Raw genomic sequence first — 26,454 nt, 5'->3', positions numbered from 1 at the left:
AAGGACTCACAGAGACAAAGTGAGACGATCAGCCTTTTTAATTTGACCGAGCAGTGATGGAGAAAGGTTTTCGTTGTATTCATGTGAACGGCTCCTCTATGAAAATGTTCCAGGTGCCCACATGCTGGTCTTTGAACCTGGTCTCCTGAGCAGCTGCAGTGGGATCTGCAGGGGCTGAAAGAGCGACTGCTGCCTGTCTTGAATTCGAGAGTAAAGGAAAGGTGTGGGAGTGATCACACAGTCCAACATGGCTGCCTCCTCATAGACACATCCATGGAAGTGAAGCCTAGATTGGCTGTTTTATCAGGATGCACGTTTCTAGTGATTCATGAATAAGTTTAGTCATATGCGTCCAGATAAATAGCTGCACTGATTGTTTAAGGGGGAGACATCGCAGCTGGCAGAAACGCTCGTATTGATGGTCAACATGACCTCAAGCTTTCATAACAGCAGTGACGAGTAGAGAGTGTGATGGTCCAGTAGTTCTATAGAGAGTCGAGGTCATGATGTCACTTCCTGGTTAGACTCTTCTGCATTCCTTTCATCTCTCTCCAGAAAAAAATGAATCCTAATCATCGGTTCATCTATTACCACGACACTCACCAACGCTCACTTCTAAAGTGATTTTTTTCAGCTTCTTAACTGTTTAAAACTTTCTGCAGCATTCAGTCGTCTTATTAACTTTATACTTTTATAAAATGATCATCTTTACAGAAACAGTGAAGTTTAGGTATTAGAATTGTCACAGATATGATTTTCAGTGATGTTTTCTTACATCTGGAACAGAACCTGGAAGCACAGTTTCACTTCGGCTCTCTATAAACCTGAAAATCTAGTTTTGTTTTTGATGAATGAACCGTAGCGATGCTATATAGTAGACCTTTGGCTCAGCATCAGCTTCTAGTTTGAACAGCTCTGCACTTTGGGCTCATTACTTTTTGCGTCCAACAGCCCGAGAGGAGGTGCACTTCAGGAGTCTGTCCCCTCTCGCCGTCCAGCATGGACACTTTTTTCCGCCGTCACTTTAAGAGGAAGGAAGCTGCTCTGCAGGCGGATGTCGAGGCCAAATCCTGCCGCCAGCGGAGGCCCAGCGTGGCCGTCCCGACCAGCAAGGCCCGCCGGAGGTCCAGCGTGGGGCTGCCTTCCTCCACCCTGACAGAGCGGCGGCGCTCCAGCGTGCATCTGCAGGGGGGTCTGCCTTGTGCAGGAGGGGGGCGTCTCGCAAAGACAGCCAGGCACAACAGGTGGGCGGGACACACCCGCAGGCGCTCCAGCACCACCACCCCCAACCTCAACCCGAGGTTCGCCGTGTGCAGGAAGAAGACGGGGAAGCTGCGCACCATCGACACCCACCTGCTGGGGCCGTCCATGCTGCTGGCCAGTCTGATCCAGATGGCTGAGGAGGACGAGGAAGACGGCATGGGAGCGGGGCCGCCAGCCGGAGAACAGCAGGTGGAGGTGAGGGGCGGGGCCAACAGCAGGAGAATATTTTCACGATCCAGCAGCCTCCACTCAGACGGAGACGACGGCAGCGATTACTCCACTGCCAACGACAGCCAATCAGAGGACAGTCAGCTGTCTGAGGTGGAGCAGCTGGGTGAGGAGGACAACAACACCTCCTGGTCTCCTGATCTGCACTTCTCCCCCTCTCCCACACCCTCCTCCTCCTCCTCCGCCCTGGAGGGGATGAGAAAAACTCCCCAACCTCCGCCAACATCACGGCCCCTGATCAGGGCCCCTCGCTGCCTCCGCAGGAACTCCTCTCAGGTTTTTACAGGAGACTCTGCTCCCTACAGCCGCCACCGTGCCTCCAGCCAGAGGAAGAGGAGAAGGATCTCCACCATCTCCAAGGCTGGGAGCCCCTGGCCAGGAAGAGGCCCCCCGCTGCCCAGCCGCAAGAGCTCAGTCTACTACCTCAACCCCCCAGCCTTCTACAGGGGCCCCGAGGCCCTCAGACCGCTGGGGCCCCACAGCTACGACTCCCGCCTGGAGGGCTGGAGTAACTTTCTGCTGTATGTACCTCCACCGTGGTCGTGCTATCAGGCCAGCTTGTTTGTTGAAGGAGTAATATGAGAGTAATAGTGAGGTGATATGCTTCTGCCTTGTTACATCACATATGACGTTCTTTCATGTGCAGCAGACTTTGCTAGGATACAAACCTGTGACGGCGTAACACTGACACTTCCTCCGCTATTGGTGAACGTACTAAAGCAGTGATTAGCTAAAGGCAACAGATGAACATGCGACAACATCCTGCAGCGTGAAAAGGGCTCAGCATAGGCGGAAATAAGTGGTAGATTCTGCTGCAGACGCGAACGTCCTCCATGGAGATGACGCTCATTAGCAGCTTGTGCTAACAATGACATGACTCACCGAGTGATGGCGGAGAGCGGCTCTGTTGCTAAGCTTAATGAATAGACGTGTGTTTGTGTGTTTCATGGCCTCTGGATGCCTGAGCAGGTGAGAGGTGGACGGCTCTCCTGAAAGGTCACAAACAAGGTTTTTAAATGCAAATAAGGTGAGATGAGGAGCAGATCATGTTAATCACCACAACAGACAATACCTGCTTCTGATTGGCTGGCAGGTGTCCATGAGTCAGCAAAACAATGTGAGCTTTAAACCAGAGAAGACAGAAAAATGAACGACAGCTTTCGTGTTCACGGTGAAATCGTGTTAATCGCCTTGTGGAAGAAGCCATGTGGGCTGAAAGATGCTGCTGTTGTCGTAGCTAAGTTAAGAATAGCCTGGACGCCGCAGCAGCTGTGTGGGATGAACAAACTCTTCATCATTTACAGGCACGACTGCACGGGAAAACATTAGCATGACAAAAACTAGTGGCTGCGCATTTAAGAACACATAAAGCTGATCTGAAGTCTGTTTTCTTTAAATGTCTTTTGTCCTCTTGCTGTTTCAGGAAAGCCATTGCAAAGTCGGGCCTGCAGCACGTGGCGGCGCCCAACGTGTCGACGTCCGGACAGATGGAGCAGCTGCAGGAGCCCAACAGCACCGTCGACTGGACCGTGAGTCGCATTCATCCTTCGGTAGCAAACTCACCTGCTGCTCGGCAGCGGAAGAATCTGACTACGTGTACTCAAGTACTGTAATGTGTACAAACTGGAAGTACTTGTATTTTACTTGAGTATTTTCTCTCCATGCTACTTTACACAACCCTGATTCTCAGCAGTCTGGACTCTGAATCACAAACGAAACCAGAATCAGTCATTAACAAACTGCGTCTGTTAGAAACATCAGGGTTCCCTAACGTTTACTGCAACTGTGATAAAGTTAACTCAAACTGAGACTACTGCTGAACAACGCGGCCGGTGTTCCCGTTAAAGCAGACGTTATTTGTGAAGATGCCTTTAAACTGATATCTGAATGTTAGCTCTGTGTTTTAGGATCGTTCATGTAGAAATGTTGCGCTCTCATCTGTCGCAGGACAACGCCCAGTTCGGGGACCACATCTGGTTTGAGACCGGTGGGTCTGGAGACTTCTGCTATGTCGGAGAACAGTACTGCATCGCTAAATCACTGGTGAGTCGCAGCGCCTCCCTGTGGTCAGAAACACTGTACTGCCTGTTAATGAAATGCAGCTGAGGTTCCAGGTTCTGGTCCTGGCTCTGGTCTTTAACCCTCCTGCAGTGTATTTAAATTAGAATCACTTTAACAAAACACGTCGACAGACGATGCAGAAAGTGTCACAGCACAATAAATCTCTCGTCGTTTTCCGCAGCAAAAGTCTGTGGCGAGGAAGAAATGTGCTGGATGCAAGATATCAGTCCACACCATGTGTATGGAGCAGCTGGAGAAGGTAACCTCTGCAACACCTCTGGATTAACAGCTTCCCTCTGTGGTCCCTCCTCACACCCCCCTCGCTCTGTGTTCAGATTAATTTCAGGTGCAAGCCGTCATTTAGGGAACCGGGATCTCGAGCCGTTCGAGAGGTCAGTATCATTGGAGTTTCTCTAAACTGGGTCATTTTGATTTGCCTAATCGTTGCCGTCATCATGTCCTGTTCACTCGCTGTTGTGTTTCAGTCCAACGTTGTGCGACACCACTGGGTCCACAGGAGACGTCAGACGGGGAAGTGTCGACAGTGTGGGAAGGTGAGCCTCCGTCAAACACTCAGAGCTGTTTTTCCTCAGAGGCTGCAGAGCCTGAGAGCTAACGGGGTGTCTTATTTTATCACCAACAGGGATTTCAGCAGAAGTTTTCATTTCACAGCAAAGAGATTGTTGCCATCAGCTGCTCGTGGTGCAAACAGGCGGTAAGTCAGAACAGTAAACTGCTTTTTCAGACGTCCAGAAGTTGAATGTTTCAAGCTCCCCGTGCGTAAAACTGACCAGAGATATCAGACACACTGTGAAGTACACCAGTGTGTCCTCGTGCACAGTGATGCAGCACAGTGTTGTTGGAGAATCAGCCCACCAGCTGTTTATCTCCATCAACCAATGAATCATATTCACACAGCAGGAGTGGATGGAAACAAGCGTTCAGTCGTGTTTTCTTTTCACCTTTTTCTGGAAACTTTGTTAAAAATTGTGCTAAACTTGTGTAGAAACTTGACTTTCTCAGTTTTGAAACAAGAAGTAACACATTGAAAAGTTTCATTCATAAACAACAGAATACTACTTTCCTTAGTTAAAGAACTGCTACAACCTGACTTAGTATTTAGTGCTGGTACGTCTATGAGCTTCTGGCCAAATGTTACACACATATTGTCGTGAACCAGACATTACTGAGAGGGTTACGACTCGACTTTGGCTCAAAGAAACAAAATATTGAATCTGTTTTTTTTTGTTTGTAAATTATATGTACAATGTATGTACGTCTGTTTCAGCGAGGTCACTTCCTGTCTGTTTCAGTACCACAGCGAGGTCACTTCCTGTCTGTTTCAGTACCACAGCGAGGTCACTTCCTGTCTGTTTAAGTATCACAGTGAAGTCACTTCCTGTCTGTTTCAGTATCACAGCGAGGTCACTTCCTGTCTGTTTCAGTATCACAGCGAGGTCACTTCCTGTCTGTTTCAGTATCACAGTGAAGTCACTTCCTGTCTGTTTCAGTATCGCAGCGAGGTCACTTCCTGTCTGTTTCAGTATCGCAGCGAGGTCACTTCCTGTCTGTTTCAGTATCGCAGCGAGGTCACTTCCTGTCTGTTTCAGTATCGCAGTGAAGTCACTTCCTGTCTGTTTCAGTATCACAGCGAGGTCACTTCCTGTCTGTTTCAGTATCGCAGCGAGGTCACTTCCTGTCTGTTTCAGTATCGCAGCGAGGTCACTTCCTGTCTGTTTCAGTATCACAGCGAGGTCACTTCCTGTCTGTTTCAGTATCACAGCGAAGTCACTTCCTGTCTGTTTCAGTATCACAACAAGGTGACGTGCTTCATGCTGCAGCAGATAGAGGAGTGCTGCTCTCTGGGAGCTCATGCTGCTGTCATCATCCCTCCTACCTGGATCATCAGGGTCCGCAGAACACAGGTACACACACACACACAGCCTAACTTTAACCATCGCTACAAGCCTTAGCCTAACTGTAACCATCGCTGCAAGCCTTAGCCTAACTGTAACCATCGCTACAAGCCTTAGCCTAACTGTAACCATCACTACAAGCCTTAGCCTAACTTTAACCATCACTACAAGCCTTAGCCTAACTTTTACCAATGCTACAAGCCTTAACCTAAATTTTACCAACGCTACAAGCCTTAGCTTAGCTTTAACCATCGCTACAAGCCTTAGCCTAGCTTTAACCATCGCTACAAGCCTTAGCCTAACTTTACACAGACACACAGAATGAGGTGAGGATGCATCTGAGCACACTGGACCGTCTGAAGGTCTGGCTGGAGGATGACGTGGTGCGAGTTGGGCGGTGCTTAGTTTTCAAATCATCTGTTGGGTCAGAGAAGTTCTCTTATCGCAGCTAAACAGTACACTCGAATATGTTTCTGAAAACATTTTAGATGAGAAAAGCAGTAACAGAATCATGATTCAGAATAATTAATACGGCCTAGTTCAGCAGTTTGAGCTGGTTTTGGCGAGCCTGCTGCATCACGCTGGTCAGACTCATTCGCATTACGTTGCAAATGCAGATAAGGCGACGGATCTATCAACTGGCCGCGCTGTGTCCATCATGCATCGCCAAATCCTCCTCCTCTTTATAGAAAATAAATATGATCTGTCGACTTGACGTCCCTCAACGGATGCAGCGTGTCTGTACCTCAACTCTTCCCTAACAGTGACATTAAGACCAAAAAGTTCTCACAATGCAAAAATGCCCTCACGAGGACAAAGGTGGACGAAGATAAATATACCTGTTTTCAGCTCGACCGTATTTTCCATATGATCTGATGAGTTTTCATATGGTTTGTTCAGCTTATGAAGAGGAGAATTTCTCAACATATACTCAACACCCCTGCAAAATGTTGTTTTGGTGACCTCCGGTGGTTTACCTTCTCACCTTGCTGCAGTGATGGACAGGTGTATTTCAGGACACTGTGACATCACTTTGGGCGTTGTTCCAAACCCACAGCTATCAGTGATGCTGCATGAGCTCAAACAGGCTTCAAACATCTCTTTTTGCACTAGTTTCAACCAAATTTAATGGGCGGGTTGGCTTTTTGGTCCCCACAGAGAAGACTGGTCCCCTCTAATGTCAGGGGTTGGGTCCTCACACACACACACACACACACACACACTGCCACTGATGTCTTTGTGTCTTTGTGTCTTCAGACATCTTTAAAGTCCAGTAAAAAGAAGAAGAGGACATCGCTGAAATGCAACAAGTCGAGCAAGAAGGGAGCAGAGGTGAGGAAGTGACGATGCAAAGCAGGTTGTTTTATCATCTTACAAATCCAAATCAAAGTGCAGGTAAAGGCTTGCCTGCAGATGTGGCCTTCAGCTGTGTTTCTGTATGTTTTGAAGTATTTTTCCTTTTTTTAAGTCAACAACCTGAATTTCCAACATTGCCGTCATGTTGATGATGTTCATATCTTGACACTGTATATATTTTAGATTTGCACCTCATTGTTGACCTGCTTGCTTTAGTGATCATTACTGTTTGGCCCTACTATGTGGTGTTCACACCTCACTGTGAACAGGTTTGTATGCATGTCACACACTGTTAACCTGTTTATATTTCAGACATTGTGTATGTTTGTTTTGCAGCTTATTGATAATGTGCATTTATGCCAATGTCAAATGGAACCACATGAATAAGGTGAACCAACCTGCCACATGCTACAAAGATAACAGTCCTTCACTAAATGTAGGAAAAGCAAAGATGATGATTCACATCCAGACAGCCCACACGCACACACAACACCCCCTGCTGGCCATCAGTGGTACTGCTGCGACAATGATGAGCAGCACCAGGTGTGTGAATCAGAGCAACCCTGCTCGACAAACAGCCCGGCAGCGTGTTTCCTTCCTCTGGAGGCTGAAGAGAGGTCCCGGCATCCATCATGTGCTCCTTCTCCCAGGGCATCATTGAGAGCATCCTGACCTGCTGTTCCTCCTGCAGGACCTTGCAGGGCACAATGACCGAGGCTGAAAAGGTCTCTGGACCCTCCGTCCTGGACATTTACATCACCCGTCCGAAACCCGCAAAGCCACCAGCACTGTGAGTGAGCCCACCCATCCCCCACACCGCGTCTTCAGTCTGCTGACACCTGGGAGAAGATCCAGGTGTCCCGGAGCCGGATCCACCGCACTGTGGGACGGCTTCGTATATCAGACTGTCAGTCCCCTCCAAACAGTCTGGATTGAACTGAACCGTCTCACCCTTTAATGTCCATCAGCACCAGCCAGAAGAATTTTCCTATACAAACACACACACACACACACACACACACACACACACACACACCTTTGCTTTGTACAGAACGCTGCAGCTGATTACTCATCTTGTGGATTCACAGCGTTTCATCTCTATTTGCACTGTATTTATTACAGTTTTTGTTTTTGATCTGTGTCTTGTTCTTGTCCCCTAACCACAGAATAACTTCTAAATATTTCATTAGTATTTTGTCATATTAATCCTAGAATTTTTAAACCCTTGTTGTTTTGTTTTATTACTTGTATATGAGAGCATTTTCATCCTCTGTATGTCCTGTGATGCCCTGCCCTGCCCTGCCCTGCCCTGTCCTGTCCTGTCCTGTCCTGTCCTGCCCTGCCCTGCCCTGCCCTGCTCTGTCCTGCCCTGCCCTGCCCTGCCCTGCTCTGCTCTGTCCTGTCCTGCCCTGTCCTGTCCTGTCCTGCCGTGCCCTGTCCTGCCCTGCCCTGCCCTGCCCTGCCCTGCTCTGTCCTGCCCTGTCCTGCTCTGCCTTGCCCTGCCCTGCCCTGCCCTGCCCTGCTCTGTCCTGCTCTGTCCTGTCCTGTCCTGTCCTGTCCTGTCCTGCCCTGCCCTGCTCTGCCCTGCTCTGCTCTGTCCTGTCCTGTCCTGTCCTGTCCTGTCCTGTCCTGTCCTGCCCTGCCCTGCTCTGCCCTGCCCTGCTCTACCCTGCCCTGCTCTGTCCTGCCCTGCCCTGCCCTGCCCTGCCCTGCCCTGCCCTGCTCTGTCCTGCTCTGTCCTGTCCTGTCCTGTCCTGCCCTGTCCTGTCCTGCCCTGCCCTGTCCTGCCCTGCCTTGCCCTGCCCTGCCCTGCCCTGCTCTGTCCTGCTCTGTCCTGTCCTGTCCTGTCCTGCTCTGTCCTGCTCTGTCCTGTCCTGCCCTGTCCTGTCCTAAAGGCGACTTTGAACTAATACATTTTTTTGTTTGTATTTGTACTACTTTGAACTGCTACACGGTAATTTTACTCAGGATGAAGGTTTTATCTTATCTTAGTGTCATAAGGGTGTGAGGCAGACTGCATCATCACCGCTTGTAAATGTGTTGTCCTCCTCTGCGTTGTCTCTCAGCTCCAAGATGGCCGCTGGAAGCCTTTCCTGGTGAAGCCGCTCCCCTCTCAGCTCATGAAGCCTCTGCTGGTGTTTGTGAACCCAAAGAGTGGGGGCAACCAGGTATTATTCTAATATATTATGATAATATGTGTCAGGTAATGTATTATATAATATATATGTACATTTTTGACCTTTCAGGGAGCCAAGATCATCCAGTCTTTCATGTGGTACCTGAACCCTCGGCAGGTGTTTGACCTGACGAAGGGGGGGCCCAGAGAGGGGTAAGACCATCCACACTGACCCAGGAGTTCATCCCACTTCTCTTACTGATCGTTCTGATCTGTATTTCTGTTTGGAGGAGTGAGGCGGCATCAGATCGACAGAACCTCTGTGTTAGAAGTCTGCCAGTGTCTGGACGCTGCAGCTGAAACTGTCACAGCATCACTGCAGTTTAATACTGAAGCAGACAAACACACAACAGAACCATCAGAGTTTTACTCCCAATGTGATGCTTCCTGATTCAGCATCTGTTCGTCTGATTGACTAAAGAAAAGAAGCTAATTAAGCAGCGTTTTTCTCTTCTTGATCTTATTTCTTGTTAATCTGTGTCATGAATGATATCAGACAGGCAGAGGGAAGTCTGTTGATCAGTCAGGACCCTGATCCTGGTCCACTAAGCCCCCCTGGCTCTTGCAGAATTCCACAGACGTCTCTGGTCTCCACATGCGGTCCAGTTCTTTCCTCTCTTCTCTTCAGTGCTGCAGCTCTGTTGCAGAGTGTCTGAATCTGTTTAAATGTCTCCGTCCTTCGTGTCTCCTGCAGGTTGGAGCTTTACGCCAAAGTGCCCAACCTGAGGATCCTGGCGTGTGGGGGAGACGGGACAGTGAGTCCAGTATTATTCAGCACTTACTGTACATATGACACACACAGGACACACAACCGCTAACGATGCTAAACGCTGGTTCAAATACAAGACAGCTGCAGAAAATCACCAGTGTTTCTGCCGTACAGAAGAGTTTGATCATGTGATCTGATTCAGTGGTCGGACATGTTTGACAGTGTCTCTAAAGTTTAAAGTATAATATATATAGTATAAGTAATAATAATAATAATAATTCTCAGATATTGGAAGAAAACTTCTGTCCCAACCATCAAAATGTGACAGTGAAGATTTGATGTGCTTCACTGTCTGTGTGTGTTCAGGTGGGCTGGATCCTGTCGGTGTTGGACCAGCTGAAGCTCCGCCCTCAGCCCCCCGTGGCCATCCTTCCTCTGGGGACCGGCAACGACCTGGCCCGGACTCTGAACTGGGGAGGGGTGAGTTCTACTGGAGCTGTGATCACTGTGGTCCTGAGGCAGTGGAGGAAGAACTTTTACTGAAGTAAAAGCGGCAGTACTGCAGTATTCAGAAGTTTACTTCAGTGAAGTAGTATCAGCAGAATGTGCGAGTATCAAATGTAATATTTTGTTATTACTGATGCCTCAGAAGCTGCTTTAAATATTTAATTATTAATATTTTAATCTGCAAAGTAATCATAACTCCAGCTGTCAGAGAAACGTAGCGGACTAAAAAACACCGTGTTACAGATGCAGCAGAGCGGTTTTCAGTGTCGTCCTGCCGCTCGAGGGAACCTCTCAGAAAGCGCAGAACCAGAATAAAACAGCAGCGTGTTTCCTCTCTAAGCTGACTGGACTTCTGTACATCCTCCTCTCAGGGTTACACAGATGAGCCTATAACAAAGATCCTGTCGCACGTCGAGGACGGAAACATCGTCCAGCTGGACCGATGGAACCTGAACGTGGAGGCGAACCCCGAGGCCCGAGCGGAGGACCGGGACGAGCAACAGACAGACAAGGTGAGTCGGCGTCACTCACCCGATGACGAAATTCAGTAAGAGGAGAAACCTGCACGAGGCTCCTCAGACCGTCGGCGTTATTCTGATCTGATGGTTTCTGCTGTTTCTCAGCTTCCTATCGACGTCTTCAACAACTACTTCAGTCTGGGCTTCGATGCTCACGTCACGCTGGGCTTCCACGAATCCAGAGGTGAGTCCGCTCACGTGCCGACATGTCACATGTGTGTGACAGACCCGACAGATTCGACAGCAGGACACCCATGAAGAGGATCCACTGCGACTAACTGATGGACGCGATCCTGCTTGACACGTCCGGTGTCCCTGTCACAGCCGGATCAGACGTTGTGAAATGTGCTGATTTCATAGAAGAATTTCATGTATTCTGCAGCTGTGTATCAGTTTCTTCCCAAAGTCCCTTAAACAAGACAGAAAAAACGTTAAATTTTGCTTTAAATAAGGAAAACAGACAGAACAGGGAGATTTCAGACTTTTAAAACAGGTAAAAATATTTGTCAGAGTGTGTCAAAGACTCACATTTGTTTTAAAAGTCGTGAAACCAGAATGAAAACAGGCACATTTGTCTGGACACAAAGAAAGTCTGACTTTTTCGTTTTTTTACTCGTCTGTGTCGATTAAACAGCTGCAGAATTCAGGAAATTCTAATCTTGAGCGTAAAGTTACTCAGGATTAGTGATAAAATCACTTATTAAGCTAAAGAAAGACAGAAAAGCTTGAATCAGGTGAAAGTCTCTCACATTGCCGCTGCCTGGTGAGAAGATGGATCTGATGAGGCAGAAACGAGCATATCTGGCCTTCATTTAACATGTTAGATCACTGGCTTGTTGCAGAGCAGTAAAGGGTCAGAACAAAGGAAACAGACAGGCATGCACGTTCCGTCCTGAACGTTCTGTCCTGCACCTGCAGAACATCACCTGATTTCTCAATGTTCCAACAAAGACATGAGTTAATCAGTCGATGTTCTGTTGTAATGACTTCATGTATCTTCAGGGCTCCTGCTGGATTTGTCTTGTTCTTATCTACTTCCTGTCCAGATTAGCCTGCAGGGATCAATAAAAATTAATGTAACCTAATCAAACTCTCAGAGGATGAATCCGAGAAGCCCAGTGATGGATGGAGTGTTTACCTGAACCACAGTATCTCCACCCCTCCTTTGTTTTGGTCACATGATGAGAAGTTTGTGGGTTATTTGAGAAGGTTGATTGTTTCTGCTGTTTGTTCTCTCAGAGGCGAATCCAGAGAAGTTCAACAGCCGCTTCAGGAACAAGATGTTCTATGCAGGGGTGAGTGTGCTCTCACTGGCCTCCTCCTCCTCCTCCTCCTCCTCCTCCTCCTCATCTGTTCACTGCTTTTACACAATAATATGATCATAATGTGTGTGTGTGCGTGTGCATGTGTGTGTGTTTCAGACAGCCTTTTCAGATTTCCTGAGCGGGAGTTCCAAAGACCTCGCCAAGCACATCAAAGTGGTGGTGAGTAGAAGGTCTTTAGTAGTGGGCCCTGGAGGTCTCAGCTTAATGTAGACTCAAGGTGAGACCGAGTAGTAAGTGGGCTTAGACTGAAGGTGCTGGGCGAGCGAGGGGTGAACCCACTGTTGTAGAAGAGAGAGAGGAGAGGATGTCCCTTCATCAGAGCGTGTTTGAGCCTGTGTTTCCTCCTCAGTGTGACGGCACAGACCTGACAGCCAAAGTCCAGGAGATGAAGCTGCTGTGTCTGCTCTTCCTCAACATCCCCAGGTACGCTGAGCCGGCAGGTAAACACGACAGCTCCTCTAAAGTCCACCTGCTGAGGTAACGTGTCCGCGTGTGCTGCAGGTACTGCGCCGGCACCGTGCCGTGGGGTCACCCCAGTGAGCATCAGGACTTTGAACCACAGCGCCATGACGACGGCTGCATCGAGGTCATCGGCTTCACCATGACGTCTCTGGTGAGCTCTCAGCTGTACTTGATCACTATATCAGACCACATCAGACCACATCAGACCACAGCAGACCACAGCAGACCACAGTTGACCACAACAGACCACATCAGACCACAGCTGACCATATCGGACCATATCGGACCACATCGGACTATATCAGACCACATCAGACCACATCAGACCACAGCTGACCATATCGGACCATATCAGACCACATCGGACTATATCAGACCATATCAGACCATATCAGACCACAGCAGACCACAGCAGACCATATTAGACCATAGCTGACCACAGCTGATCACAGCAGACCATATCAGACCATATCAGACCACATCAGACCATATCAGACCATATCAGACCACAGCAGATCATATCAGACCATATCAGAACACAGCAGACCATATCAGACCATATCAGACCATATCAGACCACATCAGACCACATCAGACCACAGTAGACCACACCAGACCACCACCCCACATTAAAACCTGTACCCACCCTGAGCTCACAGTGTTTCCAGGTAAGTTTTATTGTCACCTGCAGAGAAACAGTTGAACACAGATTGAAACTGGAGACATATGACATATGAAAGGGGGGCGGCCGAGCAGGTCATCCACCTTCAGTAGGCAACGACCTTGTTAAAGCACTGAAATAATGTACCCATGACCATTTCAAAACATGTTATATACAATATATAATATATAATATGCATAATGTTTACTAAACCTAATAAATAAGTACAATAAAAAATACCAATAACATGTAAATATTGACTATTTAAATGAACTTGAATTAGATATAATGAATTATTTTAGAACATGTCGATCAGAAGATTTGTTACATGTGAAATATAGTTATTGAGAATGATTTTCAGAATATTGCAGATTATATGTCAATATTCAGTTACAGCACAGAATAAATTACTGTCTGTGTGGTGAAGCTCACAGAGCTGATGGGTTAAAGTACTCAAAGTATCCAAAGTAAAAGTACTCATCATGCAGACTGGCCTGTTTCAGCGTGTTAAATTATGGAGCCTGTTGACCTGATAGATGATGACTCTTTGGTTTTATGTGCAGTAGATAATATTTAGCTACTGTGTTGTGCAACCAGATAAGACAATAATGATATCTTGTTCAGCCTGTTAGTTTTACTGCAGGACGAGTTACAACTTCATCCTTCTTCATGTGAGCTCACATCAATCCCACAACTCGCCTTCAATCAGTCACATGACTGAGAACAGCTGTGATGCTGTGAGACGCCTTTAATCTGCACTCATTAATCACATTTCATCTCTTAATCGTGTGTAAGACAAACATTTAGCTATCAGACAACAGAGACACAAAACACAGCACACACTGAGGCCGGATGTGTCAGCAGCAGCAGCAGCAGCAGCAGCTCTACCTGTGGTTCACCTGTGCTTGTTTGTGTGCAGGCCACGCTGCAGGTGGGCGGTCACGGCGAGCGGCTCCATCAGTGTAAAGAAGTGACCCTCACCACCTACAAGTCCATCCCCATGCAGGTGGATGGAGAGCCCTGCAAACTGGCACCGTCCATCATCCACATCAACCTGAGGAACCAGGCCAACATGGTTCAGAAGGCCAAGAGGAGGATCTCCATGCCCCACCTCAACGAGTAAGACTACACCCGTCTTCACAGTACTAACACACTGACCTGCAAAGGTGGAGGAAGCATTCAGATCCTTCACCGCAGTAAAAGTACTAATACAAAATACTCCACTACAAGTAAAAGCATGCATTCAAAAACTCTATATAAATAAAAGTATCTAAGTATTATCAGCGGATTGAACTTAAAGTACTTAAAGTGAAGTGTTGCTGTAGCAGTAAAGTGCTGTCCTGTGAGAACCTCGTATCTCAGAAAAACAGCCTGTTTTCAGCTTTGTGACGATGCATTTTCAGCTGATCCAAGAGGCTTTTTAAACAGTTTATTTAGCTGAAGAAGGGCGAGAAGTTTCTCAAGACATGAAGGAAAACTTCATCCTTCAGTTTATCACAAACATTCAACTCATCTGGAGATACGAGCTTTTCACTGGAAAGGAAGGAATCTGAAGAGTAACTAAAGCTGTCAGACAAATATAGTGGAGTAAAAAGTCATAATCTGTGTGTGTGTGTGTGCAGTCAGCAGCCCGTCCCTGAGAAGCTGCAGATCAGAGTGAACCGGATCAGCATGGCGGCGTACGAGGCTCTGCACTACGACAAGGACCAGCTGAAGGAGGCCTGTGAGTCACTGAAGGGTTAACTGAGTCTGCATCAATAACCTCAATCAAACAATAACATCATTAATCTGTCACACACACACACACACCCGATATGTTGTATCAGCTGACACGATGACATCACATCAAGAGTTCAGTTCTTTAGCGTCGTCACTCTGACCTCGCCGTGTCGTCCATGTCTGCAGCGACACCTCTGGGCGTGATCACCGTCCCCGGAGACAGCGACCTGGAGACCTGCCGCCTGCTCATCGAGAGTCTGCACGACAACCTGGACCAGGTACAGCGGAGCAGAGGTGGAAGAAGTACCAGCAGTAAAAATACTGCAGTATAATACCTCATATGTAAATACAGCAGCAGGGATGTGTGTCAGGGTCTGTCTGAGGTGAAAATAGTTTTTGATTTGATTGATTGTTTTTGATGTGAACGTTGCCTCATTAAGGTTCAAACAGTGACTGTTGATTATTATTATTATTATTAATGTTCAGTATCATGTTGGGGAAAGTAGAAATAAATGAGTCAGGACACTAACTGGATGTTTGTGTTCAAGTGTGAGTCGTATTTAAGCTGCTGAAGTCGTGACGTTAATGTGACGACATTCTAAAGGTCAAAGGTCGCAGTCAGCTTCAGTCCTCCAGAGGACCAGCTTCATCAGGCCTCGCGTGTCCTTCTGCTCTTTCAGGACTGCGATGAGATGAAGGAAGAGTGTCTGTCCTCACAGAAGTTGTCCATGAAGTGGTGTTTCCTCGACTGTAAGTCCAAACCGACACGCAGCTTTCTCGCCGCAGAGTCGCACGGAGCACGTGACCCCTGATCTTTGTCTTTCAGGTACGACCGCAGATCGTTTCTACAGGATCGACCGAGCTCAGGTGTGTCGGGAGGACTGGACTCTAACCTGAGTGCACCGATTCTTTAACAGAACCAGTAATGGTTAAAACTGTATTTTCAGCTGATCACTGGAGAACGACACAGATGTAAACATTAACCTGGACTGTGATCAGCAGCACAAGCTGCAAGCTTTAGTGACAGTTTTAATTCTAGTTTTGGTGATTTTATTCTTCCAGTGAAGAAAGTTTAAAAGCATTTATTAACATGTGAAGTCTGTGTGAACGAGCCTTCAGTCACTTTGTGCTGAATCCTGTTTCAGATTCATTGACATCAAAATCACAAAAATGATCGTAGACTTCAGAGAAATGAACCTTTTTAATCTGCATCCAATGAAAAATGAAAAACTGGAAGGAAGCTAATGAATAAATGAATAAAAGGCTCAATTCATCCATTAGACTGAGGAATATAAATGATAATAATATTGGTAATAATAACAAGTGATAGTGACAATAACACCACTCTCAATAATAATGACAATTAAAAATCTTTGTTATTCTAATTCAGTTTATTCAGAATCGTCATTCATTTCCTTCTGCTGATTGATTATTGATAAGAATAGTGAATTCATAAGATAAGATGAACTTTATTAATCCCCAGCTGGGGAAATTTGCTGTAACGGGCAGCATCAATAAAAGGCAATCGAAAATAAAAAATTCCAGATAATAAGTTAATTATATACATGTACATTTTAAACAAAAGACTGTCAATGGAACGTATTGAGAAATATTGAAAAAAAGAACGTCGTGTTGCACGGGATAAACGAAGGACCTGCGTCACAATAAGTGACTGTGGAGACAACGTGTCCTGTAGACAAACCCAAAACCTGGACCGGGTGCTCCGGGTGTCCTCTTTCTCTTCCAGGAGCACCTGAACTACGTGACGGAGATCTCTCAGGAGGAGCTGTACATCCTGGACCCGGAGCTGGTCGTCAAGGAGACGGTGGGGACCTCCCCCGGCATGCCTGACCTGGTGGACTCTGAGGAGCACCAGGACCAGCAGAGACAGTTCGCCTTCCCCTGCTCCCCGTCGTCCCCGTCGTCCTCAACCACAGCGAGGTGAGAGGCAGGACGGGACCTTTACTCCTCTGAAATCTCTGAAACAGTCTTATTATACGTTATGTCCAGTGAGCACAGTCGGCAGCGTGTGATTGGACCACAGTATCATTGGTTCAGTGGACTCCATGTGGACTGAGCGCCCCCTGCTGGGTAAAGCAGGTCCCGCAGCAGCTCAGAGGCTGAACGGATGTAACGAAGCAGCTGTGATGAGACGAGGTGGTATCAGCAACAGCCGTCACACATAAAATGAGCTCCTGCAGCCGATTGAAGCCTGTTTCCATGGAGATGCTCATCTCAGCGTTTGGGCCCTGAGTGGGTTCAGGTTTCTGGGTCACCTGATGGGACCACCTCTGCAGGTTTACTGAAAGAGTCAGAACAGCAGCATGATACGCTCTGTGTGTGTGTGTGTGTGTGTGTGTGTGTGTGTGTGTGTGTGTGTGTGTGTGTGTGTGTGTGTGTGTGTGTGTGTGTGTGTGTGTGTGTGTTAGGGTGAGAGACTTTCAGAGGAAGAGGATTTCCAGTGACAGTTCAGTGGCTGATGCTTTGTCCCAGAGCTCCTCTAAGACTGCTCTCTGCAGGTAGCATCACACACACTCACACACACACACACACACACACACACACCCCCACACACACAGTCACGTAGGACATTGTATTGATTTACACTCATTCAGAATCAATAGGATCAATAAGAGTTTCACATGTGAGGACTCAGCTTTGGTATTTGGTGCATAACAATCAGTATAGTAAGTGAAAAAACAAATACTGCAAAAGTCGAGAATTATAAATGTAAAAAACATGTAGACGTACGCAAAATGTGTGTTTTAAAAAGGAAAAAGCTGCACGTTGTTTGATACAGAGATCCAACGAGCACAACAAGGTGATCTGAAGACAGTTACTGTAGATCCTGTAGATCCTGATCCGGCTGGACTGTGGCTGATCCTCTCTGGGTCTCTAAGCTGAAAGACGTTTGATCAATAGGTTTTTATCGTTTGCTCACGCAGTAACAGGCTTGCTTCTTTTGCATCTTTAATTAAATCCTTAAAACACTCGCGGCTCTTGATTTTGTGGATGTCGGACTTCTCCTCCACTTATCTCCGTCACAGTGGATCCATTCTGCCTGGTTCTCCTCCCCCACCTTCGGTTAACGAAGCTGAGTGATGAGGAGGCAAAGCTTTTATCAGAACTGGATCATTTGTGGTGGTGGAGGAAGTATTCAGATCCTTTACTTCAGTCAAAGTACTAATACCACACTGTAAACGTACTCTGTTACAACTGAAGTAACAGTACCTGTGAGTGCAGTGTCATGTATTGTACTATATTATATATAACTGATGCATTAATATATTTACTGTTGTGGAGGTGAAGCTATTTTTTACTCTTTAATTTACTGTTGGTGAGTTTAATTTGTAGTAATTTGCCACATTTTAGAAGCCTCACATGTGCTTTTTCTTTAAAATCTTCATCTGTAAAGTAACTAAAGCTGTAAATGTAATGGAGTAAAAAGCACATGATCCGAGTAGATACACAAAGCAGCATAATTTGGAAGTACAAGTACCTCAAAATTGTCAAGACTTTGTGTTGTCATCGTTATGAGTCTCATCATGTGTACATATATATGAATGCATGTGCACATGTATTGATATATACTGTGTGTACATATATACGTGTGGTTGTGTGTGAGCTCTGAAGTACTTCATGGTACTTCAGTATCTGTGGTACCGTGCTGCTGACGCCGCCACTCAACCTGTCACCTGTCCATCTTGTCCTCGCTGTCTCTCGTACGCGGTCCGAAGAAGAGGGGCAAAGATTCTCAATGTCCACCGGTCCAACACCACCCTGGCTGATTTCAGGCCCATCATTAGGTACGATGCGTCGCCGCATCTGCTGAGGTTTTCCTGCTTCCTGCTCGTGTCTGACGGTTTGTTCTGCTTTGTTCTCTCTGACAGTCCTTCCAGTGCTACCTCACACGACCCTGACAAAGGTAAACCTGAATGATTTTTACAGCATGTCATTAATTCTGCTCGTGGTCTTCATCGAGGGTTCAGCTCAGCTCTTAAAACCACGTCAAACTTTACACCCACAACAAACTCAGCAGGGTGTGCTGGACGAAGGCGTGTCAACAGCTGCTTGGTAGTTTAAATTTCTCACAATCCCTAAAATAAAGAAATGAATTTACAGTGTGATGCTCCGAGGTTCCCAACCTCTGGGTAGGGGCCCCTGCCAGGGCCACAAGATGAATCTTTGGGGTCGTGCACACACTATAATGTTTGAAAATTGACAGACAGGACAGTTTAACTCCTTCATGCCTCTAAACAGACACATCCAGCCTACAGTAACGTGCCCTCGTGTTCAGGGGTCAGAGGGTTTCACAGAGGGGATCAAATCATCTGGTTTTGATCTGGCTGAATTTAATTTCCTGTTTTTCAGATGCAGAGTTGATCGACTGCATCAAGACTGAAGACCTGAACAGAGTGAGTCTGAATCTTCAGAACCTGAAGACTCGTTTTCTCTCAATCTTCTTGTTCTTTACTGGATGTTTTGTTGGTGGCTGCTGGACTGAAGTTTTGAAGCACTTTTTCTTTCTGTGTTGATGTGCAGCTGATGGAGCTCCACCAGCAGGGGGCAGACATCCTGCTGCAGGACGCCGCCGGCTGCACGCTGCTGCATCACGCTGTGGAGGCCGGCAGCAAAGAGGTCCTCAAGTACCTCATCGACAACGGTGAGAGCTGCACACACGCACTCACACATACACAGACACACATACACACACACACTCACATACAGACACACACACGCACACACACACACACACGAATGCGCACACACACAGGCATGCACACACACAGGCATGCACACATACACATACACAGACACACACAGGCGTGCACACAAACACACACACAGAGACACACACGCAAATGCACGAACACACACGCACACACATGCACGCACATGAATGCACACACATACATGCACAGGCGCACAAACAAACAAACACACACACAGACACACACACACACACACACACACTGTACTTTGCTCAGTGTTTGTGGCCAAACTGCTGAAACTTTCTTCATTTTACACAGTTCAGACACATTTGAGTGTTTTTTTTTTTTTTTGGCTCTTTAATTTGATCGAATTGGGAGGAGAAACAGATTTTTCTTTTGTTACCTGACGGCTCAGGATGAAAAGAGAAACGTCTGCAGACAAACCTTTAAAGATGTGATCAATAGGTGAAATACTGTAGTGGCCACTGGAGGCCTGTTTCAGCCCCAGAGGCTGATGCTGACTCAACATGTTCTAAAGAAGCACAGAACAATGTGAAAAGGTGATTATAAACAGGGTTTCTATGTCAGATACTAGAATAAAAGAGGGAAGCTACGGGGCAGAGTAAGAAAGGAATGAAATGCCCAAACTTTATTTAACAAAGGCAGAGAATAAAGTAACCTTCAGAGCTGTGTGAGTTTGTGTCTTGTGGCTCTTTAACCAACCAGTTTGACATTGACATTATTTCACCTGTTTTAAGAGAGTTTTCTCTGATCAGGTTTGTTTTTCTGTTCCAGAAAATCCCTGAAACAAAGAAAACTCACTGTTTTACTTTCTATCTGATTCCTTCCTGAGAAGCTTCTGATAACAAACATTTAGTTTGTAGGAAAATGGGAGAAAATGCCTGTGAAGTCTGGTGAAGTCCGTGTGTTCGTGTTCAGGTCAGACTCAGACTGTTGATGTCGGCCATGATGTTTTCTCGCTGTGGCCACCGGGGGGCGCCAGCAGCAGCTCACAGTGTGATGAGACCCCTGGTTTGATGCTGCAGAGTCCAGCTGCATACACACACTTCAACTCTGTTCTGGAGACAAATCAAACACACAGTTCAGTTTCTCAGTCATTTAGCTACTGCGTTTCAGTCATCAGCTGACATCCTAAATGATTTTCAAGGTGTTCATAAATCAAAATAGATTAAATGTGACTTTTTTAAAGTTAAATGAAGCAAAGTGAAAATGTCTTTTTTTAAAAAGCCACAATAAATCAAAATAATAAAATATGAAAACTTCTCAGCACTGTGATTAAAATATGAATGAGAAACAGTTAAAGTTTGAGCTCTGCAGCAAAGTGAAGGCATTCATCTGACAGGATGCACTGAAAGCAGTCATTGAACTGCTGACACAGTTCGTCGTTAATAGAGTAAAACGGGCAAAAAACACCATTGAGTCTGGTTCTGGTTTGCAGTCGACTGAACAAAGACTTTCCCACAGTGCACCTGCGTGTTACTGGTGTCAGACTGGTCCGGTTTGGCAGTTTTCGCTGGTTGGTTGCATTTGTCACGTCCGCGGTCGTTAAAGCCGAGTGAATGCAGCTCTGTTCGGCAGCAGCGGACTCGTATGTGAAGCATGTCGAGCTTCCCAGCAGCAGGTGAACATACAGGCTCCGTATAGAACAGCTCTGACGTCCGATTAATCACTTGAGGTGTGATTGATTAGTTTGCTGTGTGACAGAACGCTCACGGCGCTCTGCACGCCGCGGCTCCGTCGGCGGCTTCGCTTTCCTTCTTATAGATTTGCAGAAGAGTCGACACGAGCAGCACAATGCATTCATTCATTTATTCTTTCAGTCTCTTCCGTGTAAAACTCAGCATTAGATACAGTAAGTGCAGCAGTGTGGAGCAGCGTAACACACATTCTGTGCTGCAGAGAAGCTGGAAGACCCCGTGAGACCTGATACAACCCCCCCACAACAAGTAACAATGTCGTTTAATGTCGCCCACTCTGCTCAGGTACAGCAAGTTTAAAGCACATTTTGTCAGGTTGTAGAATTAGCTTATCACAAGGCCGGTATACATGGCGGCATAATCAGGTGCTGAGAAGCTTAGCCGCAGGCATTGAGGAGAGAAGGAAGCAGGTGAATTCTGGAAGTTCTAGAAAGGAGAGGTTAGATGTGCAGTTTGTTCGAGAGGGGGAGAAAAATAGAGCTGCTAAGTCAGGGAGAAAGCAGGGAGGTGGCTGCCTGGTAGGGGCTGATGATTGGCAAATGCAGGTCGACTTGGGAGGACAGCTAGTTGTGCCCCAGGAAATAGTTTATAGTAATCTGAGGCCAGACATTGTCTTATGGTCCATGAGTAAAAAGACTGTGTATTTTATTGAGTTAACAGTCCCTTGGGAAAATTCAGTGGAGGCAGCTTATGAAAGGAAGAAGACTAAGTATGCAGATTTAAAGACAGAATCTGAGCAGAGGGGATGGAAGACCAGGGTCTGTCCGGTTGAAGTGGGGTGTAGAGGTTTTGTTGCAGGGTCAGCTGTTTCACTGTTGAGGGAGCTGGGAGTGCATGGGCAAAATTTAAGAAAGACAGTGAGGGAGATGTCAGATGAGGCTGCTAGGTCTAGTCAGTGGATATGGATCAGGAGAAATAATAGTAGTTGGGGGGTGAAATAGGGACAGTGGGGGGGCAGGCAGAGGACATGCATGCCTAACCCGGCAAGAGAAGAGGTTAAAGTCTGAACAAGACACCTCTCCTCTGCTCTGCTTTCCCCGCCCCATCTTCTCGCTCTGCCAATAGGAAGAGAACCAGGAAGTTTAGATAAGGTGGGGGTGTGGCCAGCTAGAGTCTCTCTTTGGGACCATGCGGCCTGTTCAGGTGAGTTTGCGTGGTAAGACACAGAGTTGGCTTGTTTTTTGATCTTTTTGGTTGTTTTCCTGTTTTGTCTGCTTCTTGAAGGAAATGTTAGGGTTTGTTTTCCTGCTCTGTTTGCTTTTTGAAGGAAATGGTAGGGTTTGCTGCTTCTTGAAGGAAATGTTAGAAGAGGCTGTTAAATCTAGTCTGTGGTTTAGGCCTCCACCTTCAGCACCTTCTAAATTTTCCACCCCCTACCCGAACAAGGGTCTGTATCCAATCCCTACTTTCATCTTTTGACTCTACCTCTTTATTTTCTATCCCCTACCCGAACCAGGGTTTGTATTCCCACCCCGCTTTTTCTTGGTGCAGTTGGTGAGAGGCAGGGGTAGATGATGGTAGTGTGGCAATCGGCAGTTACATGTGGCATCTAGGCCTGTGGTAGCATTGTAGCAGCTAACAATAGCTAAAGCGGTGAGAGTATGATAGTATCTTAGCAGTTAGTATTGGTAGCTAGCAATTAACATTAACAGTATAGGTGAATCTAGCGTTATTGTCTTCTTCTGTTCCTCTTAGCAGGTAGCGGTTAGCACATAACATTAGCTAAATGGTAGCATCGGAACTGTATTGTCTTCTTCTGTTCTTCCTAGCGGTTAGCAGTAGCATTAGCAATAGTTAAATGGTAGCATCGGTACTGGCCACTACCTGGAGCATCTCTGGGTCAGTTGAACGTGGCGGTGCTGTTTGGATTGTGTAGGAGCAGTGTGAACTGGCACTAGGGGGGGTGACTCTGGGACGCCGGAGTTCACTGCCTAACCTCCTGGAGGTGTAGTGGGACTAAGTAGGCGAAACACTGTTGAAGGGAGGTTTCCACCTGATGACCCCCAGAGACGTGTTAGGAATCACTGCTCTTTGGCAGGTATAGAGGCAGATTAGAGCTCCAAGGTTCTTCACTGAGAATGAATCCTCTTTTTGAGCACAAGTATCTTGTGTTTAAATTAACAAAAGTTTAGCTTTGCGTTGACGTGTGTAATAGTTACATGTTACAGGCGTGATTTTACAGGTTATCACGTCACAGTTTATTGATGAACGCTGTGTTTCTGTCTTGTTGCGTCCAGTGCCGACGTCTCACCTGGACATCACAGAGAGAGAGACGTGAGTCCTGTTTTTCACCTCATTCATTCAAACCTTCGTCAGCCTGCAGGCCCGCATCCATGTTTCTGTGTCGCGTGTTTCAGAGGCGAGACGGCGCTCCATAAAGCCGCCTCCTCCTGTCAGAGGAGCATCTGCCACTACCTGGTGGAGGCCGGGGCATCGCTCATGAAGACTGACCTGCAGGTAAACCAGCACTCACCTGTAGCACACACGGCGTCACACAGCGGGCGGCTCAGGTGAAGTCTCAGTGAGCAGAATCGGCTGTCAAATGTATTTAGTTCCAGTCCACCACTGAGAAAAGGAGACATTCAACGAGCAGCCAATACTTTGGAGGGATTCACTGATCACCCGGCAGCTAATGTTAGCTTAGCATCAGTGACTGCACACAGAGCTCCAGAAGTCTCATCTGACCACACGGCCTCCGACTCTGATGTCAGGCTAACAGGTGTTTACCTTGTTCACCATCCTAGTTTAGCATGTTAGCATGCTAGCATTAGCTAATTAGCAGTAAACACAAAGCAGAGGCTGACTGAAGTTAGTACAGTTCATCCTCTGGGGAGCGTGAACATGTGAACATTTCCTCACAGCGTTTCAGACGGAGGACAGATGCTAACGTGTGTCTGTGCTGAAGCTACGCTAAGCTTAAAAATGACTTTATCACTGAGGTAAAAATAAAACGGTTTAACTCTTGATTTTATTTCCGGCTCTGGAAGTTTTCTGGGGTTGGTCATTCTGACTCTTATCGCGACGTTGATGATGACACTTGTTTTCCCGTGTGGCGCCCAGCGGCGGCAGCTTCCTGCTGTACGAGGCGGCTTCGTGCGGCGTTCTCAGGCACAGTGGCGGCCACCAGCCTCGGCTGTCCCCCCGCACTTTAAATGGATCTCCAGCAGTATTTGACCCACTTCTATAAAGTGATTAATGTTGTGTGTCATTGAGAAACGAAGCGCCGCGGGATCCCCGGCCTCGCTCCGACACACACAAAGGCCGCGGCTCACCGTTGCCATGGTGAAGCCCGTGGTAACAGGAAGCAGCCCATAATCTGAGGTTTTTTCTCCTCTGGTCTCCAGCGAATGAAAAGAGTTCATGTGTTTGTTAGTGTGTAAACTGTTGGTGTGAAGCCGAGACTCAGAGCTGTTAGTTCCCTTCATTTCTCACAGTGTCATTATTGATCTTCTACTGATCATCATCTACTGATCATCTTCTACTGATCATCTTCTATTGATCGTCTATAAACTGTTGGTGTGAAGTAAAGACTCAGAGGAGCTGAGCTGTTGTTCTCTTTCATCTACTGATCATCAAACATCGTCTGTTTTTTGATCATGTGTCTATTGATCATGTGTGAACTATTGATCATCTGTCCTGACTGTCCTCTCCCACATTACACAGACGGACTGAGTGCAGTTCTGTCTCATGATCAAAGCTTCTCAGCGTCTCTCACCTGTTTATATATATATATATATCTAATTGATGCTCATTCACTCAGTAAATTGATCTCACCTGTTTGTGTGTGTGTTTGTGCTCCGCTCTGTAACACCACCGTGAAACCAGAGTTAGAGTGAGACTCTACAGATGATCTCAGTCACTGAACCTTTCAATTATAAGAGATCAATAATTGAAGCTGATTAACTTCATGGTTTTGAATCAGGACCTGCAGGGTTTGGATCCATTAAGATCAGATCCGCAGCTGTTATTCAGAGTGTCAGATGCACATTTCATCATCACTCATCACATATGTGATCAGACTCTGCAGGACTAAAGAAACCTTGACTGGGACTGGGTCATGTCTGTCTTTCAGGGTGAGACCCCCAAACAGCGCGCTGAGAAGGCCAGCGACCAGGAACTGGCCGAGTACCTGGAGAACCGGCAACATTACCAGATGATCCAGAGAGAAGACCAGGAGACGGCGGTCTGAAGTCCACCCTGTCTGTCCGAAGCGTCTGTCCGTCTGTAGGTCTCACATTTGTTTCCTCCTTCCTCCCCGTCCATCTACAGCCAGGGTCAAAGGAGAAGAGTCCGCAGACCGCAGACACACATGAGCCTGGATCATCCTGAATTTGTTGCTTCGTCACGGATGCTTTTGGTTCGTCGACGGCTGAAAACGCCTCCGTCCTCCGGCGGGGTCCAAACTAAAGAACATAAAAACCTCTGGACACTAAAGTGGATTCAAACTGGTCTCACACAGACCTTCAGATCTCCTCCAAACTGCGTTTTGAATGTGGCTTTTATGAAGTGAACGTCGGCGCTCTGAGCTGTGTGTCGAACGATGAAGACGTGCGTACAGAAAGAGAAACAACAGCCGCTTTGACCGAACAGTGAGCGTATTCATCCGTCTGCAGCTGAACGCTTTTCGCCATATCAGATAAAACGGCTGCGAAAACGTGTCTTCGTCCGAGCTTGTGGTGACTTTTTGATGTGTTCGTTTACTCGACAGAAGCAAGTGTTCGTTCAAACTTTGGATATTTAACGTAGACACAGATGAATTTAGATATTTATGATTTCTCTGTAGAGATAAAACACATTTTGCTTGTGATCAAACACAGTGAAGCGAGTCGTCGGCCGCTTCGGTCCGAGTTTTAGATATTTCAGATTTTTTTGTAACCTTCTGTCTGTTACATAACTGTAAAGGCTGCGAGCAGGACGCTTTCGTTGTGATGTGTATCTGCTGTGTAACTCGTCAGTGTTGGACATTTGAAGCTGAAGCCAGATTCTGCCGAAGCGGTCGAGTCTGTATTAATGCTAATTCCCTGACAGCCAGGATGACGTTAAACTGTACGATGCTGGAGTGATAACTGTTTGCTTTGGTTTTATCATTTCTGAGTGACCTGCAATAAAGCATGTCAGCTGCA

General features: G+C 46.8%; 1 protein-coding gene across 1 annotated transcript; it reads left to right on the top strand.

Annotated features, from left to right (window-relative positions):
- Positions 1-951: 951 nt before the first annotated feature.
- dgkzb (diacylglycerol kinase, zeta b) lies at positions 952-26,454 on the top strand. Its single transcript, XM_041938303.1, has 33 exons — positions 952-2,012; positions 2,915-3,020; positions 3,439-3,534; positions 3,734-3,811; positions 3,888-3,944; positions 4,038-4,106; positions 4,196-4,267; positions 5,361-5,477; positions 6,726-6,800; positions 8,891-8,992; positions 9,071-9,153; positions 9,695-9,755; positions 10,076-10,189; positions 10,588-10,728; positions 10,840-10,918; positions 11,974-12,029; positions 12,156-12,218; positions 12,409-12,482; positions 12,561-12,672; positions 14,102-14,301; positions 14,805-14,905; positions 15,088-15,179; positions 15,582-15,651; positions 15,728-15,768; positions 16,649-16,842; positions 17,331-17,420; positions 18,639-18,707; positions 18,792-18,826; positions 19,273-19,316; positions 19,444-19,564; positions 23,569-23,605; positions 23,689-23,788; positions 25,404-26,454. The coding sequence occupies exons 1-33, from the start codon at positions 1,000-1,002 to the stop codon at positions 25,518-25,520; spliced, it is 3,879 nt and encodes a 1,292-aa protein (XP_041794237.1). The 5' UTR covers positions 952-999; the 3' UTR covers positions 25,521-26,454.

Source organism: Chelmon rostratus, chromosome 6, assembly GCF_017976325.1.
Source record: "Chelmon rostratus isolate fCheRos1 chromosome 6, fCheRos1.pri, whole genome shotgun sequence".
Taxonomy (NCBI): domain Eukaryota; kingdom Metazoa; phylum Chordata; class Actinopteri; order Chaetodontiformes; family Chaetodontidae; genus Chelmon; species Chelmon rostratus.
This window is presented reverse-complemented; position numbering and strand designations above follow the sequence as displayed.